The sequence below is a fragment of the Cyanistes caeruleus genome, chromosome Z (genome assembly GCF_971803275.1).
Source record: "Cyanistes caeruleus chromosome Z, bCyaCae1.hap1.1, whole genome shotgun sequence".
NCBI lineage: Eukaryota > Metazoa > Chordata > Aves > Passeriformes > Paridae > Cyanistes > Cyanistes caeruleus.
In genome coordinates this window covers 38,164,848-38,185,292 of record NC_141732.1, presented here as the reverse complement: position 1 = coordinate 38,185,292, position 20,445 = coordinate 38,164,848, and the positions used below count along the sequence as shown (strand labels likewise).

The 20,445-nt window shown below is 36.6% G+C and overlaps 1 protein-coding gene and 1 long non-coding RNA gene across 3 annotated transcripts in view; both read right to left on the bottom strand.

The window, feature by feature from the left end:
- The window catches only part of LOC147648366 (uncharacterized), a 36,048-nt gene extending 21,778 nt beyond the window's left edge, over positions 1–14,270 (bottom strand). Inside the window, exons 1-2 of one of the 2 annotated variants that reach the window (XR_015280604.1) lie at positions 14,204–14,270; positions 14,041–14,114 (exon numbers count right to left, since the gene is read on the bottom strand). This is a non-coding gene — a long non-coding RNA (uncharacterized LOC147648366). Of the gene's footprint in view, positions 1–6,931; positions 14,115–14,203 lie in introns of those variants that run through there. The other variant, XR_015280603.1, reaches the window with a different exon arrangement.
- CHSY3 (chondroitin sulfate synthase 3) overlaps positions 1–20,445 on the bottom strand; it is a 139,582-nt gene that overhangs the window by 116,998 nt on the left and 2,139 nt on the right. Inside the window, exon 2 of the mRNA XM_086868215.1 lies at positions 19,871–20,154. Coding sequence (XP_086724341.1) covers positions 19,871–20,154 — 284 coding nt within the window. The remainder of the gene's footprint in view (positions 1–19,870; positions 20,155–20,445) is intronic.

Below are 20,445 nucleotides of genomic sequence, written 5' to 3'. Positions count from 1 at the left end.
TGACACTACTTTTTATTTAGAGAACAGATAAAAATATGAATCAGTGAGTCTGTCAGGCATAAGAGCACTGGAAAAATATTGATATTAGATATAATCTGATTAGATGTAATCCTGTCTTATGCTTGAATGAAGTTTATGAAAACTATAATGAAATAGCCAATGAATATAACCAAATTTATGTCTTTAAAACCATTACAGAAAATCAGACACTTTCATGTGCTTTTCACAAGACTCCACTCTGATAAAAAACAGTATTTAAGCTACTGACTTATATCCTTCTGCCTTTTTCAAACTTAAATCACATTTATTTTCTCTCTGTTTATAGTTTAAGAATGCTGAAATTACAATTTTTCTAAATATCTTGGGAAATTCTAATGCAAAAAAGTTTAATGCTATGAATAGATGAAATTATGAAGATAAGCTATTTTTTATCTACTTTTTGTTCTTCAAATTAATTCCTTCCCTGGTTCATAGCTACCTTTAGCAAGGGTAAATGTACTTTAAAAAACATGCTTATTAATGTACAAATTTTTGTATACCATAGTACATTTGTACAGCAGACTCTTCTAAACTCTAAAGGATAGAATTGGTGTCATGAAATTTCACTCAAACAAGGTATAATATGTACAAATCTCCCTAGCATCAGGTAGCATTATTGATTAGTTACTGACAGTTCAGCATCTTAATGTCTTTTGTGTACAAATCAAAATTAGTTCCTAAGTACTGTCCAGTCACCATAACCCAACAAATTTTAAAACTGAAAACTAACATGACATCAAATTTTTGAAGTGTGCATTTGTTATATACTTCTTATTAAAGAATTTACATTACTAAATAGGATTAGTATCAAATTGCTACAGGTAAAAATATAAAATATTTTCATTCCCTTTTCTTGCTAAATAGTAAAAAACAGGCTATTACTATTTATATATTTTATACTCCCATTCATCTACCACAGGCAGACAAAGCAAGTCTGCTTTCAGGTACAGATAAAACCACTTTTTACCAGATTAATTTACTCCCTATAGTCACACATGATACAAGCTGATAAGCATAACACTTATTTTCCCCTTTGAAACATTTTACCTCTGTAAACCAACCAGACCTGCAGGACCCTTACCAAGCCATGGTCCTCTGACTAACCCCAGCAGTATTTTACATCAAAATAATTTTATATCAGGGATTTTGTGGTCAAGGAAATTAACAGAGAGTTCATTGGACTAATTGCCTTCTGCATATAGACTTAAACTGAAATCCCTGGACAAATAAATCCATCTTCCTTTAGATATTTGCTGGAAATTGGAAATTTCCTATTTTTAAAAGAGATGTCAGAATAAATATGCTTCCTGGGGATGTAAAAAAAAAAATGGCACTGCATTATGATTATCAAATACAAACATTACAATTCTTATTCAAGGACTGTAAACTAATAATTACCATCATGCCTCCATGAGAACCACATGTAGCTAATGAAGTATATGACAGCTAATGAAGTACAAATCCAGCATAATAATAACACCACAAAAACATATTCTAAAAATACTTAGAAATAATTAGGAACTTTGAACCTTGGAGAAAATATCAAGCATGTAATATCAAGTAATTTTTTACATAAGTTGGATAATATTAATAAAAAAAACCCTTCAAAATTTCTTAGAACCTAGAAATTATCATTAACAGTTTACATTCTGTTGTCATATTTTCACACATATTATGAGCCTGAAGGTTAATTTCAAACTGGCATTAACAGAATTTTAATACTGAGAGGAATGCAGAATAAGAAGGGATTTATTCAAAATTTTGTTAGCACAAATAAATATGACAAAATATTGATAAAAATGACAAGAGCTTTTCATGATTGATGATGGGCATAATGGAAGTGTTGTGGATTATGACAGTAGGGAAAAATCACAACATTCACAAGTCATTTGTTTCTACTTGGCTTTATAGGCTTTTTTTTATGAGATGGTCATTTGCTTTCATGTTGTATTGCTATCTCCATTATAATGCTCTTGAAACACTGAGATGGAAGACGGACAAATTAACATCATCTGTCTAGCAAGCATTTAAAAGAAATTACATTTTATTAACTATAAGCAAGAAATAATTACAAAAATTGATTTTGACAAATCACTGCACAATTGACATATTATTTAAAGCTACCATCTTTAAGCAAACTACTAAAAACCCTGGAAGTCTGTAAAATATAGAGTTCTGATCAACAGCTGTTCTGAAGCTGGTTTGCTTTTCTACCTCTGTACTGCATACAATAGTTGCAGAAACCACATCTGCCAAGCATCAAAATTTTACCTTTAGCTCACTCTTGCAAAACTTGTTCTAGAATGTAGAATATTAAAAAATGAGCTGCTTTCCAGTAAGTTTACTGAAGATAACTGTTGATAGAAATAAAGTACAATTTTCAGCTGAAAGCCTGTATGAAATGACAGTATGAAGCATAGTATATCTGCTGGTTTAAAAATAAAATATGTCAAAAAAATCACCACGTAGAATCAAAAGGTGACCGAAATTTGATGATGAGATTGCCACAGGGGCAAAACAGTAAACCTAACAGAATAAACAGGAACATATTTTTCAGTCCTTTTATTTTTCCTTATTGACATTCTTCATAGGAAGAGAATAGACTGGCTGAAAACAACAAAAAAAAATATTTCATGCAAGATGGGAAGCATTCAATAAGTAGAGAGTTAAAAAAAAATTCCTATGAATTGGAAAATCCTGGCTTCAAACACCATATTGCTCCCCAAGGTCTCAGAAACCTGCTTGAAATGATAAGTACCAGAGCCTCTCCACAGACATGCTCTTGACTTGGACTATGCATTTGGACCGTGGAAGAAGAGGTCCAGTTTTATCCAGTTCCTGAAAAGCAACTCCTGAAGGAAAACATGAGCCTGACAGGTATTTAATATGGGTTAACTTCCACTTATAAATGATTACCCTAAGTTGATAGGGAGTCACTGCAGTTTTAAACTGCATTTTAAAAGCTGCAGTTTTATACCTTTTTCCCCCTGTTGCCCACTTAGACTGGACCCATACCAAACATTTCACAGGAAATTGACATAGCTAGGTGTAGACCTAGCTGGATGGATATTGTCTTGTCTGACTTAGCTCATGAGGCAAACAGGGGCTAGAAATGAGTGTTTCAGTCCAGCACTCAACTAGGAAGCAAGATACACATGCACATTCTGAAAGTGAAGGTGATGAACAACATCATCAGCCTAGTGATCAGCCGGACTCTGATTTAACTTCTTGTTGGTAGTGCAGATAACAGTGAAAGGCTGCAGATTTCTTGTCCCAAGAAAGTACAGACCAAGAATGCCTGAGGACCGGCAGTAATCCATTAAACTGGGGAAGAAAAAAAAAATCACAAAAAAAACCCCAATAAAAGCAAGCAAACAAACAAACAAAAAAACACCAAAAAAAACCACCAAAACCAACAACAAAAACCAAAAGAGCAATCATAGCAAATCCCTATAATACAGCTTCATACATTTGAACTTACTCTCACTCTTGCATGCATGAATCTTTGTAAATCTTTGTGAATTTTGTGTTGATTTGAGTACCTATCACATAAACTATAAACATAAAAATTAATTATATAATAAATAGATTAAAATTAACTAACCAGGAGAGCCAGAAAAAAAAAAATAAAAAAAACTGCTCAAGGAGAGGACATTTTGTTATTAAAACTGCAGTTGATTCAAGTTCCTTTATGTTAGGTATGAGCCTTTAGTGAATTGGCTCTTTTAAAGAATAAGAGCATATTAGTTTCTTCTATCAAATATATATCACATCTTAACTAGTGCAACTTTAATTTTGCTTGGAACATCCCATCATCACTAGCACTATATTTTGACATAATTAGAATTTAGTAATTCTTCCAGTTTATCCTTTCTTCACTTACCTACAAGAGCCCCATACAGATCTCCTTAGCTGGAAACAAATCATTCACAACCACGGGTAGCCTCCCTCTGTTTTCAACCCTTAACAGCACTTGGTTCAAAGTCCTCAGTTTCAAGGCCCTGTCTCGAGTCTATATATGTTACCCCATTCTGGAGATACTTGGTTTTAGCCCGTCCTAGATGAGCACATTTTTTCCTTTCTTTCCACTTTCCTCTTTCCACTTTCTTTCACACTCATTTTGTCATATCCATCTCCCCCTGCGCAGGAGACAATGGTGAGACTGTTGCATGCTATGTTTTTTGTCTCTTCAGAGCTCATAGAAAAGTTTTCAATTGAGCATCTGTTCAGGTATCCTCATTTTGCCTAATAAAAACACCTCTCAATCTTGTATTCCATCTTCAGTGGTGATTGTGCAGATGTACAAGCCACGCATGTGATGCTCCCAACACTTCAGCACTGCAGAGTTTGCTAGCACCTGGCCTGGAGAGCATAGGCCCTCTTAAAGGACATATTTTTTTCTGTACCTGCATTTCAGAAACACTGCACAATCCTGTTAGAGAAACCCTGCAACCGAACTAACAGCATGCACTAGCAGTTCCCAATCCAAACAACCAATTTGGTTTTGCCTACCACCAATTACTTACAATGCACACACACAGTAAAAAGTCACCTCGATGAAGATCACAAACCATTTGAACACTGGCATATTTTCTAATCATTTGTGCAGAAATCCAAATAGTTCAGCTCTTGAACAGGACAAGAATCCATTTTGCTAAAAAATTAATATTGTTGAGCTGGCTAATAACGCATGGCAATACCATAACAATTTTCAAAGAGATTTATGTAGGCTGTCCATAAAACAGAAAAAGCTAAATGAAGATTGTCAAGTAGATTAACAAGGGATTTCTTTGGGTCACTAGTTGCCAGAACCACAATTGATATCTCTTCTAGAGGAAGCAAGCAGTACCTGAAGAGCTCCACTCTTCACTCTGGTCTGCAGGCATTCCCTGAGTGTGGATTAAGAAAAGTGAGAAATGCACCAGGTACTGCCAAGATAATTTCTTTCAATCACTTAATGTCTTCCATAAGTCTCCCATCCAACTAACTTTGAAAACTAACCACATTAAACTGATTACATCTGAAAGCTTTAGAACAGAGAAAATGGCTTCAGGCATTCAGGGAGACACACACATTACCAAGGTGAAAGCATTTTTATTGCTTTGTGATTTCACCATCTGGAGAACATTATGGTATTAATGTGTATAAAATTATTAAACATTAAAAATGCTTTCTAAAAGCTATTACTGTCCTCTTATTAGGCAAAACCTTGAAGATGTGTCCCATGAAGATAACATTGTTCAGGTTTTGAAAATTTGTAATGAAGATTGCTACATGTCATTAATATTTAAGAGCTGAAGAACTATGGATCATGAGTGAACAAAAAGAGTATGTATAAAAAATTGTGGTCTTATACATTCAGTAGCAGTTTATATGACCTTTTGCCACTGAAAAGAGGTACTGAAGATAAATAACAAATAATAATAAAACAATAAAAAATACTCAGGACACACAAAGGAAGCCCCAAGAAAATTGAGTTTATCTTATGATCTGTCTAGTATCAAAGCAACACTTCAGGCAGTGGCATTCAGCTGGTCAGCACAATGGGGTTACACAGAAGGAAGAAGGCAGAGCACCAGCTTTAATGCCATTATCGCTGTGTGAGAAAAAACAGCCTCATACCCTTTCATTTCAGGATGCAGTGCACCACAGATTGACACAACAGTAGCCTATACTGCACCCAACCTTCCAGTTGTCATCTTCCTACAAAACTAAAAAGCCATTTAAAAAATTGTAGGACTTTCTCTGGAAACATAAGAGACAGTATTCTTAAGAAAATACATATATTAATTTTAAAATCTGAAGATTTGAGGTAGAAAATATGGCTAAGAAGTGTCTATGGACATATTTCTTGATTGAAATAAGCAGCATACTTAAAAGCTATTTTCCAGGGACCTTGGTGGAAAAAAAAAAAGCTCATAAACTACTAGAAAAAAAAACCTCCTCCTTAATAACCTCCAAAAGTGATTAATGTTTCATGCACTGAAAATGACATCTCTCCTTTCTATGTGTGTTCAAACCACTGAAGGATATATTAACAGCCCATATCATTCCTTTAATATGTTTGCCTTGCACATCTATTTCATTAGCAGGATTTTTTTTTTCTTTTTATAGACAGATCACAACTTTTATTGAAACAGTTTCATTTCCACAGTAACACGAAGCAATTTTGTATGGTTTTATAGGCTTTCATGTCACTTCAAAAGCAGAGGCAATAGTCAGAGGAAAAAAATTTACTGCAAACGAGACCAAATGGCAACAGAATACAAAGGGCAAAGTCATAGAAAGAGACAGAGGATGAAGGGAATGTAAGTTCTGAGCAAGGAGGAAATTTTACGGCAGAAAGTAAGTCACTATATTCAGTATGTGACATACTTTTAATTGAACTTTAAATTAAAGAGACTTCCCACAAAGTAGGCTAAAGAGATGTACACAAAGAGCAAGTGCAGCATGATAGGAGAGGAAACAAACTTTCTGTAGGGGAGAAATGACTCCTGGTGAACCAAACATTTTGGTGAGTTTCCAGCTCCCACATGGTTTTGTGTCACCCAAAAGCAGAACACAAAAAAGCTGCTGCAGACTATGACAAATCCAAGGGCCACATCTTTCCTACAAGCCACAGGTTCCCTTCTACAGCTCTAAGGACATAAAAGGATAGTGATTTTTATCAGAGCAAAGAGAGAAGGTGGACTGATTTCATCTTGGCTCAGAACACCCTTCACAAGGCAGTAGCTTTAACGCCTGTACATACTAAGGGCCCTCAGAGCATCCTCAAGAGTTTTATGGCTCTTCTCATCTTTTGAATGCCAAAAAGGCACTGAAAACATATCTTTTCATACCGAAGGATATATCAGCACGTAACATAGATCACTGCAAGCAGACTCCAAGGCAGTTTTAGGTCTACAGCTTGCAATAATTTATTTACTTAGGAAAAGCTAAGTTCTGCAAAAGTTGACATCTCTCTTCCAAGAAAGCTGCCAGAGCTGGCAGGAGCAGACTGCTTCTGCACTGCAATGACTGAGCCATTTGTTTGGTATCAGTTGCAGGACTGTTGCCAACCTGAACACACAGGCATGAACTAAACTGCCTAAGAAATATAGGCACACATAAGATTTAACACACATATATTTACTACTTATAACTGAAGTTAAAAAGCTCTGAAGAAGCGTCAACACTGGAAAAAAACCATGCATTTATGCAAGTCTTGTTTTCACAAGAACATGATTGCCAACCTAGCCAAAAACCTCTTTTAAAATTTCGTATATTTTAGATATTTCAAGGAAATTGCCTCCAGCTGTCACATTGAAAAGCAGTGGCACTCTCTGCTAGCATTTGTCACATATATATACATATCTACATGCACATGTGTGTGCACACATATACATACACACTTCTTCAACCTTTATTTCTAGAAACAATTAATTAGAATCTTCAATTTTTCATTAATTAAAGCATTCATGAACACTACACAGTGTTGTTTTTTTTTTCTAAATTAGGTGTGAATTCATAGCACAAAAGGACCTGTATTACACAGTCAACATACTTTAGCCAGAAACATCAACTCTGCCTGCAGACTTCAGTATTCAAGCTGCCAGCAAGTATTTGTCCTTGCTACAAAGGATGCAAAGCAAAATGGGAAACTACAGTATGTTTGTCTTTCATAGATGTTCAGCTTTAGAGTCACATTACAGATTTGTAAAAGGAATTCCAGTGTTCAAAGATAATTCTCTGGGAGTTTCTGGTCATCTACATGTTTATTTGGAGTCATTTAACTAACAATGAACAGCAGAAAAGAAAATGGCAAATGACAAAGGACAAAGTTGAAAAACCAAAAGGTGACTTCCTTCTAAGATGCACTGAATTGCTTCCTCTAGTTGAAATTAAAGCCCCCAACAAGTACCATAATGTGACTTAGCTCTTTGTGAAACAAAACCTTTATTATTCACTAACCATTTGCCTGCCAGGAGGTACAAGCAGACTGGACACAATGGCTGGCATTTTCCACATGGGACATGAGCACAAAATACTACACATTCCCTCTCATTCTACCATAGCATCTGCCTTTGCTGTGGAGGTCACAGTGGGGGCCAAAAACATTCCCTTTACACAAGAAAAGGCCATTTTTGGCTGATATTGCAACATTATGTTTAGAATGGCACAGTTTTCCAATAGCAACAGGATTAAACAGTGCAACTACTATACTAGTAAATTTTAACTCAACTGGAATGTTCTGTAGTCAGAAGTTCACTGGGTAAAAACAGCCAAAGATGACACTGACCTGGCAGTATGAACCAACTGAAAAATAGTGATGAATTTACAGAGTGACAAAGCCTTAAAAATGATAAATGGAATCCTGAGCCACAGTAGTTGAGGCTCAAGGCTGAACACAGAGCATCACAGTAGAACTTATATGTATGTTCCCACACAATAGTACCATATGTAATCCTGATCATGCATTTAAAAAAAAAATCCAAAGAGACTGAGGCAAGTCAAAGGAAAGGTGATTAAGGGAACAGTAGGATTGTGAATCCTGATAAATCACCAAATGAAACCTTAATAGTATCTTATCAATATAGATACAAGAGCTCTTTAAAGTAAATAATAACAGCTCACAGAAAAACTGGCTGCATATTTGCCTCAAACAAGTTTAAAGCACTACTTATTGAAGAAACTGCATTTATACAACAATATTCCAAAGGCACAAGACAAGTAAAATGGAAAATCCTATTATTTTAAACAGAGTTCAGTGTGTTTATAAAAAACTAATGGTGGGATGTGTGGAAGATATCTTAAATACCTCCTCAGAGTCTGTGAATGAATGGAAATTTCAACCTGTTAAATACAAGAGCATTGCTGTCTTATTATCTGTATTAATTAACAGATGCCAAAAACTATTTAACATTTCTCATTCTTATCTGTTTTTCCACAGTGACCAAAGGGTAATAATTATACCACGAAACAACAAAAAAAAAAATTCTTTAAACTGCTTATAAAAAAGCAACAGAGCAATTCTTTATGATTCTGTTTTTATACTACTCACTGCAGTTTCTTTTCCCATATAACTGAAAGACTTAACCCAGCAACTAACATAAATTTTTTCTAATATATAATCTGGTTATCCTGTCTGAGATGAAAGCCATTTCCTCTGGTCCTATCACTGCAGGCACAGTAGAAGAGACTGACCCCCACCTCACTTCAGCCTCCTTTCAGGGAGTTGTAGAGGTCTGCCCTGGGCCTCCTCTTCTAGTGACAAAACAAACACAACTCCCTCAGCCATTCCTCTTAAGACATGTTTTCTAGTCCTTTCATAAGCCTTGCTGACTTTCACTGGACAAGCCCCAGTACCTCAATGTCCTGGAGATGTGAGGGGGCCAACACTGGACCTGAGGTGCAGCCTCAGCAGCTCCACGTACAGGAGGATGATCACCTCCCTTGTCCTGCTGGCCACACTATTCTTGGTTCAGGCCAAGATGCCATTGGCCTTCTTGGCCACCTGGGCACATGCTGGCTCACTCTGAGCTGGCTCTCAGTGAGCACCCCCAAGACCCTTTTTGCCAAGCATCTCTCTCCCCCAGCCTGTAGGGCTGATGGGTTTGCTGAGACTAAAATGCAGAAGCTGGCACCTTTCCTTATTGAGCCTCATGCAGTTTGTACTTGGCCCACTGATCGAGTCTGTCCAGGTCTCTGTAGAGCCTTCCTACCCTCCAGCAGATCAACATTCCCACCCAGCTTTGTGATGTCTAACAAACTTACTGATTTGATTGGCAATTTTATTGATTGCCCTCAATCCCCATGTCCAGACCATCAATAAAGATGTTACACAGAACTGGCACCAAAGTCAAGCCCAGGGGTAGCGATCAGCCACCAACTGGATTTACCTCCATTCACCACAACAGTCTGGGCCCAGCCATCCAGTGTTTTACCCATGAAAGAGTCCACCCATCCAAGACATGGGCAGTCAGTTTTTCTAGGAGGAGTACAGATAAAATAATAAAGCCACTGCTGTTCAAAACATTTTTCCAGCCATGAGTTAGGAAGCTCAGGCTGGGCAAGCTGATAAGCATACTGCAAAAAGAAGGTCAATCTTAGCTCTCTCAAGGCTCTCTGCCCCACGAAGACTATACATCATTTATATCTCCCTACTATGATAGAGTTGCCACATTTAAGCATACATGCCAGCACCACAGCATGGCTAGGAATTTAAGAATGGAAAGGTGGACTTTATAGACTAAAAACTAAGGTTAACAGATTTGGAAGAGGTGACATGAGCACCAACTTCCTATGGCAATAGGAACACCAAACCATAGTTTTGGTACAGAATTCTTTCTTGAAAGGAAAAACAATAATCCATTTTTGCAAGGATGTAACAGATACACTCTATAACTCTAAGCAAGCCTCAAGCATTAAATCCCACAAAAGAAATGCATATACACTTACATGGCCCTCTTGGACCCCTCAGTATTATGTTGTTCAAAATTACTTTGTACCATTTGACAATATTTTATATTGTATTCAACTACCCTCAGTTAGGTTCAGGTTTTCCCTCTACCAAAAGAAGAAAAAATAAACCACAAAAATATAGCACAGGAAAAAACCATGCAGAATACTATCACCTGCTTTCATTCCTTCTTGCAGGCCAGATTCATACCTAACAGTTTTTTTCAAAACAACAATTATATACATCAAAAGCACATAACAAAACTGTTTCATTTGCTCAGATAAGCACTTTCCTAGAAGCTTAGTCATTCACTATGTTTGTTGTAGCTAAATTCTCTCACTTCTGGAACTCACTGCACTTCAGAAAATTTTGCCCCAAATTGATAAAAAAATGACATAAAAAGTCATTGTGTTTTGTCACGATCAACAATAGGAACTTGTGCAATTCTTGTAGGATAAGAGCTGGTCCATCAGATGGGTCCTTTCTGTGACGAAAAGTCATTATAATAATAGGTGTACTACAGTCTTCAGCAGTAAAGAAAAAGCTTACAAGGAAGGCTAAAAAAAGCTATGTTAAATTGAAGTCAAGAAAATACATATATGCAGATCAAAGGACATAGATCTAACTGGAAAGATAAATTTAAAACAAACTGAAAGCTAAATTCTTAAGCTTTACAGTGGAGAGACTGCAGTAACTACTTAGAAGCACATCTTATTCTCCAAAGGACTTCCACTGATGTCCCTGGAGGCTTTGTTATCACCTAGGCACACACTTCAAACATATGCATATGCACACATGCACATTTCCCTGCACAACGAATTACAGAGTATGCCTCATGCAGCAGCAAAAGCCACATATATTTCCACAGCATTGCAGCCACATATACTGGTAAAGAAATGCTGCATTTCTTCAATGCATTTGTTTGTACACCATGAGGAGCTCATTCACAGATGCTGCACTCAGAAAGGACCCCATGAACAAGCACCTCTCTTATACCAGCAAATCCTGGGTCAAAAGAAGCAGTGTCCCTGGTGATGAGATTTCTTTGCCCTTCAGATGTTAACTTGTCCTTGAATATTTGTAAAAAAATAATAATTTAAAAAAAAAAGAAAAACCACTTTTGGGACTCAAATGTTTTAAAAGCACTGCGAAGCACTTTAAAGCACTCCTGAAAGTATAAAGTCCTTCAAAGTAACAAGTACACACACACACAAAACCAAACCAACCAAACAAAAAGCTTACCGTCCTATTTTAAACTTATTAAAATGAATAGTTTCAAGTTTCTAAATAAAATATCACAAACTAAAAATTAAAACCAAATAGAAAATCTGTCCAGTCAGAACCTCAGGTTTCAGCTTTCAGTACTCAACTGTATGGTTAAACCAACATACTCCAGAAGACTTGTTTTAAGACTTTTTTAAAAATATTTTTTAGCTTTCATTTTACTAAAGGTAAAACTTCAACCGATGTGTTGAAAGTGTGTCTCAAGAGTACTACATAAAAGATAATGGAAACATACATATCTCAACGCCCCTACATTTAAAAATAAACAAACAACTAACTATTTTCCTAGGTTCATCTTGAGACTAAATCATACATAAAACAGCATTCAAGAAGACTGTATCAGTTACCAGGCTGCTTATCCTCCTCCAGAATTTCCTAAAATTATACCTCAAGATGTTCTTTATTTTTGAAAGTATATGAATGCTTTAAAAGATTTCTTACAGGCAAGCCAAAAAATCTTTCCTTAGAGTAATACCCAGAAGCTAAAAATATTGCAGTGAGGGTGGAACTACACATTTATTTGCTCCCCGGTTCCAAATATGTACTAAAAAGTGACCAACCTGGCACTCATCTTGAGATTAAATCAGTACCTAGCACTGGTCTGATGGAATAAACTCTTCAAAGCTAGCAATTCTTGCTACAATTTTAATATGTGAGGTATTCTTCAAGTATTTTGTGCTATGCAATGCAATGAAAGTGACTAAATAAAAACATATTGCAGAGAATATGGTACAGCCGCATATGCTGATGATGAGTTAATATATGCCTTCTCGCATAAGAACTGAAAAGAGCTGGCAAGCACTTTGGTAATGAGAACTGTAAAATAGAGCAAGAAGACTTCAAATGAACCAGCTACATTCTATGCCTCCTTGTCTACCTGAAGAAAACCCCAAGAAAGATACAAACTGAAAGAGTAGCTAGAAAGCTTATTCTTCTGAAAAAAGACATATCCTACTGTAGTATTCCATTAGGTTTCAAGAAAACATTTAATAGCTTTTATTTCAAATAATTTTTGTAACTCCCTCTGTTTACAACTTCCAGCCTCTCTCTTTTGTGAGCATTTTCTATTTCAGTAGAAGTATGTCTTTTGATCTCAAAAGATGTGAAGTTGGAAAGTCCAAGTCAGGAAAAAGTTATCTCTGTGAGATTTTTCTAAATTGAGATGAGAGGTGAAACAAAGAATAGCCCAGAACCAGTAACAAACCTCACCCACACTGGGGGTCAGGAGGGAGCAGGAAAAAACAACCTGTGGGCTCTCGGGTCTTCGAAAAGATTAAACACGCTTTCAATAACTCTCTACTATTTCATTTCAACTAACCATTCAACTTCAGAATGGCTGAAGTAGGACAATCAAAAAAATGTTAGTCAAAACATCATAAATTACCACAATCAGATCTGTATATGTCATACATATATATGTGAAGCAGTTATTTTAGAACTTGTAAGAAAGACAAAACTTCGAAAGCATAATTCTGGAAATAACTACAGGAACTAATGCTTCCTGTGTGGTTAGGTTTACTTGATTTTAAGGTAAACTATAAAAACTATTTCAGAGAAAAAAAAATAAACATAAGGGTTTCATCTTGCTTTGTTTCATAAATTCACTTAAAGCTGACACTAATGCAGTTATTCATCTGTTTCTGTCATTTTAAAAATGAAGTTTATTCCTTCTTGTACAATAATAGAGCACTGTAAAGACTGATGATCTGATGGGTTTACACGAGCTATCTCTTACAACACTTGTGCCACAATTGCCTAAGCTCATGACAAACACTCTTTTAAACATTTGAACACCTAGACTTCTGCACTAGACATCTGTGGAAGTACCACCTAGATGTATTCAATAGCACAAAAGTCTTGAGAAAATATTTCCAACAAAATGACAGCAAACTTGAGGGAAAAAATCTAACATGGTTAGCTTTAAACATCCAGAGACACCAAGACATGGTTCAGGATACACATAAGCAGAACTAAAGACACATTTCTAATAACTTAGGAACTTTTTTTCTTCTTGTCTGTGGGATCCGTTGGTAAAACAAATCAGAGCTTACTCTTAAAAAGAAAAAACATTAGAATACTTGCTTTAAGAATATTCAAACATTTGCAACTGACTCTAAAGCTCTTAGCTAGTCCACTTAGTCCTCCACACAAAGGGCTGCTGTTAGATAAAAACATATTAGAAGGAAGGTGTAGCCATGCATTCTTTATACCAGGGACATGAAAACATGCCCCAGAGTCTTTCCATATCTTGGTAACCCAGCACCAGGTGTCATAATTACCCAGCTGTAAAACTCCAAAAAGGCACGAGCAATACTTCCTCTTGGGGCAAAGCAGAAAACACAGGACACCAAACCTGAAACCAGGACAGAAATGTGAGAGACCTTAGCACTCAACCAGGTGAGAAATGGCCCTCTTTAGCCCTTGGCTCCACAGATCAGATACCCTCATAGAATGGAGCACTGCCATAGGCTTGTGTGTTCTTCTGCACAACTCTGTGGTAGCTATGGTAGGGAATGCCATCCGTCACAATAAAGACGCCAAACAATGGTAACTCCAGCTCTTCCAGTTGTACTGAGCCACATGAGGAAACACTGATGACTCAGGAACATGCAATTCCCAGGGATGACTCTGCTTTCCCACCATGACATTCCTCAGCTTCCCAGACAAGCTGATCATGGCAGAATCAAGAAGGGCTAAGGAGCACCCAGGGTTCATGAACCCAAGGGAGGCAGTGGTCTTGGGCAGTCTCCCCAAATTCCCCATGTAAAAAAGTAAATGAATGACAGGAGGTTATGTAGAAAGCCAGAGAAAGAGCAGGAAGCCTGCACAGCACAGTCAGGGCTGGCAGCTCAAGTGAGGACCAGACAGAGCCACATAGGGCAAGAGTAATGACCTGTTTTACTACCATGCTTACAGCAATAGGATATGAATTTAAGGATTTACAGTTATTTGTATCATGTACACACAGAAACATTATACTACAACAGCATGAAAATACAACTCATTTTTCTAACCAGGTGAGAATCACTTAAAGTAAAAAAAATTTTTAAGTAGAGTTAATATCACTAATCGAATAGATAGATATTGGTAACAGTTACCAATTAACAACAGCACACAAGCAATCCTGTATCAGAAAATGTCCATTTATGCAAAAAGGTCAAAGGCCTCTGGGATCATCTGATTTTTCTTCATATACTCTCAGAGACCCCTACTGCAAGAGTCGATTCTTCAAAGCATTTTTATTCTAGGATCACTGATAGCTGACTTTATGTTTTCATGAGTTTTTTTTAAGTATTGGCTGCGTTTATGTAACTACCTAATGACGCTGTCCAAATTCAACAGCTTAAGTGGGGGTGGGCACTGCTGCTTCAAGACTGATCATTCCAATACCCAAAATGAGCAAAATACCATCCTATCATCATCAAAGGCACACACACTTCTAATGCTTCTGTTTGGTGCTGTTTGAACCCAAAGCTTAGTACTGATCTTCACCAAAGAGAAAGATAAAGCCTCAAATGAGATATTAAAACACATCAAGAAGGACAACCTAAATTAAAACAGAATACATAAAGTATTTTTAGAGGAAGAGCTATAAAATGGTTTACGAAGTTCCAGTGCCACCAGAGACAGTCAAAATACCAATGTACTGTAAAAGAAAAGTTTCTGAGCACACAGCTTGATCCATAGAGGCATTTTCCCATGAAATTTACAGCAGTATTTACTGTAACTACTGAGAATCAACAATGAATAGGATATCAGGGAGCTGTTTTACTAAAAGAGTGTTGCAGTAATGAGACTGTACTCTATGGTTGTCCTTGAACTTTGGAAACAAAGGGGGAAAAAAACCTGGGAAAAATAGATATATCATTTAAGTGAACTACTTGTATGTACAAAGTACCATATTTTCTTTCAACATCAGTCTATACAATACCAAAGGACTGTACAGGACGTTTTGGAGGAATGTAGTTTTTAACTCTAAAGTGAACATAGCAAGCACTGGACTTGATAATCCTTATGGGTCTCTTCTACCTTAAAACATTAGATATGATTTTCATCCATAAAAAGGGAAAAAAGACTACAAAAAGAAAAGCTTTGCAAGCATTTGAATATATGTTACAAATACACCAATAAATTGTCTTTAGACATTTTATGCTGCATTTTTCATTTTCTAAAAAAACACATTTTCTGGTAATATTTATACCCTGACAGTGCCTCCTTCAATTGTTATAGTCACTTATTTCATACATAGAATTTTATTTCACGATCAAGCTACACTATTTAATCTGTTCAAATCTCAGGTTATAAATTACAAAATGGTCTTCTGAAACCCAAAATATATTTTTTCAAAAAGGGAGGGGGAAGGGAAGAGAGATAAAGCAATCAGCTCTTTATTTCAAATCATCCTTTATACTCAAGTTCCTCTTAAACAGAAAATTGAGGGAGTACACAGTATCTCAGTTTAAAAGCTATACTTTTGTTTTCAAAAGAATGGAAAACACATGACTCACTAAAAGAATGCTAATTTCTTCATTCCTTTAAAATAAAACCATTTGAAGGCTTCAAAATCAGTGGAAGAGAGTGACAGCTTGAAATATGCATTCTGAAAACAAATCAAAAGGCCCTTTTAATCTTTAGTTTCTTATTTGGGGAAGCAGAAGATGCTATGACCTTACAAAAACTAGCAGACTATTTACAGAGATACTTTGGACAAATTTTTCAGTTTTATACCTCAATCATTGAGGTATAATCACTGCACTGCTCAATCATTGCAGCATCATGAAAACTAAGGATAAAATAAAACATAATCGAAAAAATATAGCAGAACAAGGGTGGATCTTCTGTAGAAAGAAAATGATCCATCCAAAATACACTTCTAGCAGATTCCTCCTCATGAAGGAAGGAAATGGACTAGATTTAGGCTACAGTTCAACTGTTGTTTCCAGATAATTTGAATCCAAGCTGCTCTCAAGAAGCAGTTTGACACTTTTCCAGCTGTGACCACCTACTTTTCTCCTGATGCTCATACTCAGCAAAGTGGATCGTGCCCCTGTTCCAGCTCACAGAGTGCTGCACAAGTCCATCAGAGGACAGCAATCAAAAAGAAACACTAACCTGAATGTCCTCCTCTTTCTGTCCTCCATTTTTCACAAGGACCCTAAAAACACTGTCATTAGATTTACTCTGTCAGCAAGCTAATGACTAATTCTTTATTTAGAGTGGAGGAACTCCATCAGCAGAGACAGAGAGAGGCTCATCACCTCAGCTGTGAGTCACTTGGTATGTGGGAGACCCAATCTTTAGCCCTGGCTTCAAATCTGGCAGAATTAGAATTTAACTCTAGAAAGCTCAACATAAAAATGGCTCACTGCAGGCTCATAAACCTTTTCTCATTCATTCTTACAACAAAAAATTGTAAAAAAATTCTTAAAAGAATGCCAAATTGTTACCCTCTCCTTGTCAGCAGGCATATTATGCATATAAGCTACCATATGCTTGCTGGCTAACCCTAAGTAGCAGCAGAACAAACTCTCACAACCAGTCAGCTACACCAGCTGAGCCACCCAGCAAACACCATGCATTTCAGGTTTTCTTAGCAAGTCTTTGACTTTCCAATCCAGTTCTTAGAAAAGAAATCTAGTAAAAAATAAGGCAACAGTGATTCAACTCTTCTGGAGCTGAATAGCTCCTATGAGTTTTAATTGTTTCCAGCTTACATTGATCTTTACCAATACATAGAAACAAAATCAACTAAGTTCATAATAATCTTGCAGTTCAACAGGACTGTTTAATACTTACATAGAACAAGAGGACTTTAGGACAAAAGTGCAACTGGCTATACAGGAAGTCCTGGCCCCAATCTTAGACTTTGTGCACATGTATCAGAAGGAATATTCCTCCTCTAGCACAGAGAGAGTTTTTCTGATCTAACACGGGAATTAAAAAGCACACAGAAACAGTTTCAGTGCCCCAGGAAAAAAAAAAAATCACTCTTTTCACCAAATAATCTAGCAATCTGTGACACACAGATCTGCTGAGGTAGAGTATCATACAGTTGCACAGCACAAACTACGCCAAAGCACAAATGCAGCTTCTCTCTCTACACACCTCATTTCACTCCCTCCAATCTAAATAGGTTTAATGCTGGGATCCTATTGCTTAGGAACATCCTAAGCAGCTTTGTCTTAATCATCTGCATTTTCTCAAGCAGCTTCTGCACTGGCAACAAAGATTCTTCAGAATCAGACAGAAATACTGGTCAGAAATTAGGAGGAACTATTGCAGTGCTCAATATATTTTTTCTTCTTCTATTCTTTACTACATAGACCCACATCCTTCAAGAGCAACAGACAACCAAGACTGTTGTCACTCTATTCCAGGTCCCATGCAAGCATGAGGTTTTTTTTCAGAAAGTTTGTTTCCAGGTATCAATCCTACCATGAAAAGTTGAGCTTCTGGACTTTCATACAAGTCAGTCTCCAAAACTGTGTATTTTTGTTCCATCCCGCTTAAGATCAATGCCTGGAGTGAACATTTCCTGACATTCAGCTTCAAAATAAATTATAACCATGATGACAATATTATTGGTTCCCTTCCATAGATTTTTCCCCAAGTCAAGCAATAAAAACAAAGGCAAAACCATGATACAACTGTCAAGGCAGAATCTTAATACTGTCACCTGATACTGATCAGCAAGCACCACATGCCCACAAGGACTGGAAAATATCCTTGTACAGACACAGCCCAAACACATCAGAGCATAACACTAGGCTGTGGATGTACCATGCCGTCTTGATGTCTGACAAGGAACCACAAGGTCCTACATAGTTCTTCTACATAGACTTCCATCAACACCATAAATGCCTTCCCCACTCTGCCAGAGCAACAGGAGTATTATTTCACAGTGGCATTTACAGCACACAATGAAAAAAGTCTCCAAAACCATCTTTCATCTTAAAGAAGATGTTTCCTAATAAGTACTAAGTGTGTAGTATTTTCTTTCATTTACCTGTTTGCATACACTGTATCCTACTAAACCTATTTATAAATGGTCACCCTTCCCTGGGCCATTCAGAAAAATCCTATTACACAAAATTAAGTATTTTTTCTGACTTTTTGACACTAAATACCACATAACCTCTTTCTGCAGCCCATTTAAATGGATTTTTCCTGATTAATGAGGGAGTGCCACAAGAGCAAGCACATATTAATATTACAGAATTGGTCAAAATAAGTGAAATAATATTCATCATGTTAGGTTTCACCCCTTACCCTTTCTTATAGTTGTATGCTCAGCCTATTTTCATCAGTGAAGATTGTCTTGCAAATTACTACAATAATTCCAGGGAAATCAGCATGAATTTTAGTTATGGCATTGCAGATAAACTTTTGGGTACTGCAACAGACCTCCATTACTTTAGAAAATGCTACTACGGAATGAAGTAATTTGTAACTGAAATTAGTTCAGGGTAGAAAAATTTGTTACACTGTGTAACTGTGTTCTTAATCCATTTTAACACTGTTGTATGCTAAGAAAAACACTATTACTAAACACTATTATAGAAAGGCGGTGTAACAAATTTCATTTCTGTAAAAAAAAACAAAACAACACCTATTTCTGCTTTTGTCAATAGCAAACTTAAATAAAATACATCTGAGTAATTAAGAAAATACAGGCAATTCTTCAAATGCCGCAATATATTTTAAGAGACTGATGCAGAGCAAGCAGATATGCCTCATGCTTATCCAAACTTGAAAAGACTGCTTAAAACAATCTGTCCTGAACCTTATATATATATCAAATACAACAGCTTCCTGTCAAGGATTGTTTTGAAATCCTCTAGGTAATGCTCTAGCAACTTACAGCATAGCAACATGGCTGCAGTAATTGTGACCAACAAAAGCTGTAAGACACAAGTAGAAATAAATATGATTGCAACAAAATGCTGTGATCGTTTTCCTCTCTTTTTTCCTTACAGTCTGCAGTTCACATTCTGATGCAAACACTGGAAGATAATTTAGGTGGAAAGACATTGCAGATACAGCTACTTACCTTGTAAGATGGAAAACTCTGTAAACAAATAGCACACTGCAATTTACACTGTCACTTACCTCATAGGACCAAACGCACTGAGTTCCTCCAAACCTCCGGACACACCTGCCCACTTCTACGTCCTCATGAGTGGTGTACATTTCTCGAAGGCATTCACCTATATGTGGCACCATCCTCCGGAGAACTTCCCGGCTGAAGATCATTCCTGGCCCTCCCATGCAGAAATTTTCTCCAGGCTCCAGCCCCAGTTTTCCGAGTTCTTCAATATTACCCAGACCAGTCTGCCCCAAATACAGAGGTTTACTGCTGTTCAGTGAGCGAAGAAACTCCTCCAACTTTTCACCTGATAAAAAGACAAGATTGCTGTTATTTCTCTGACTACTCTACCAGTCGTCTCTTTTCCTGTACTTCAAGCTTTTATAAAAATATAACAGGTACCCAAGACTGTCAGAGGAAATTACTTCCAAAGCAATATTCTACACCTTATGGAAAACATTTTTGGACAAATTAACAGTTTGTTTTTTTTAAATTAACATTACAATGAAATTTTCCTTCCAGCAAAAAGTTGGAATATGGTCAAAACTTAATTTTTAACAGTGAACTTTGTTCTGTTCAAACAATACTGATGGAAAGC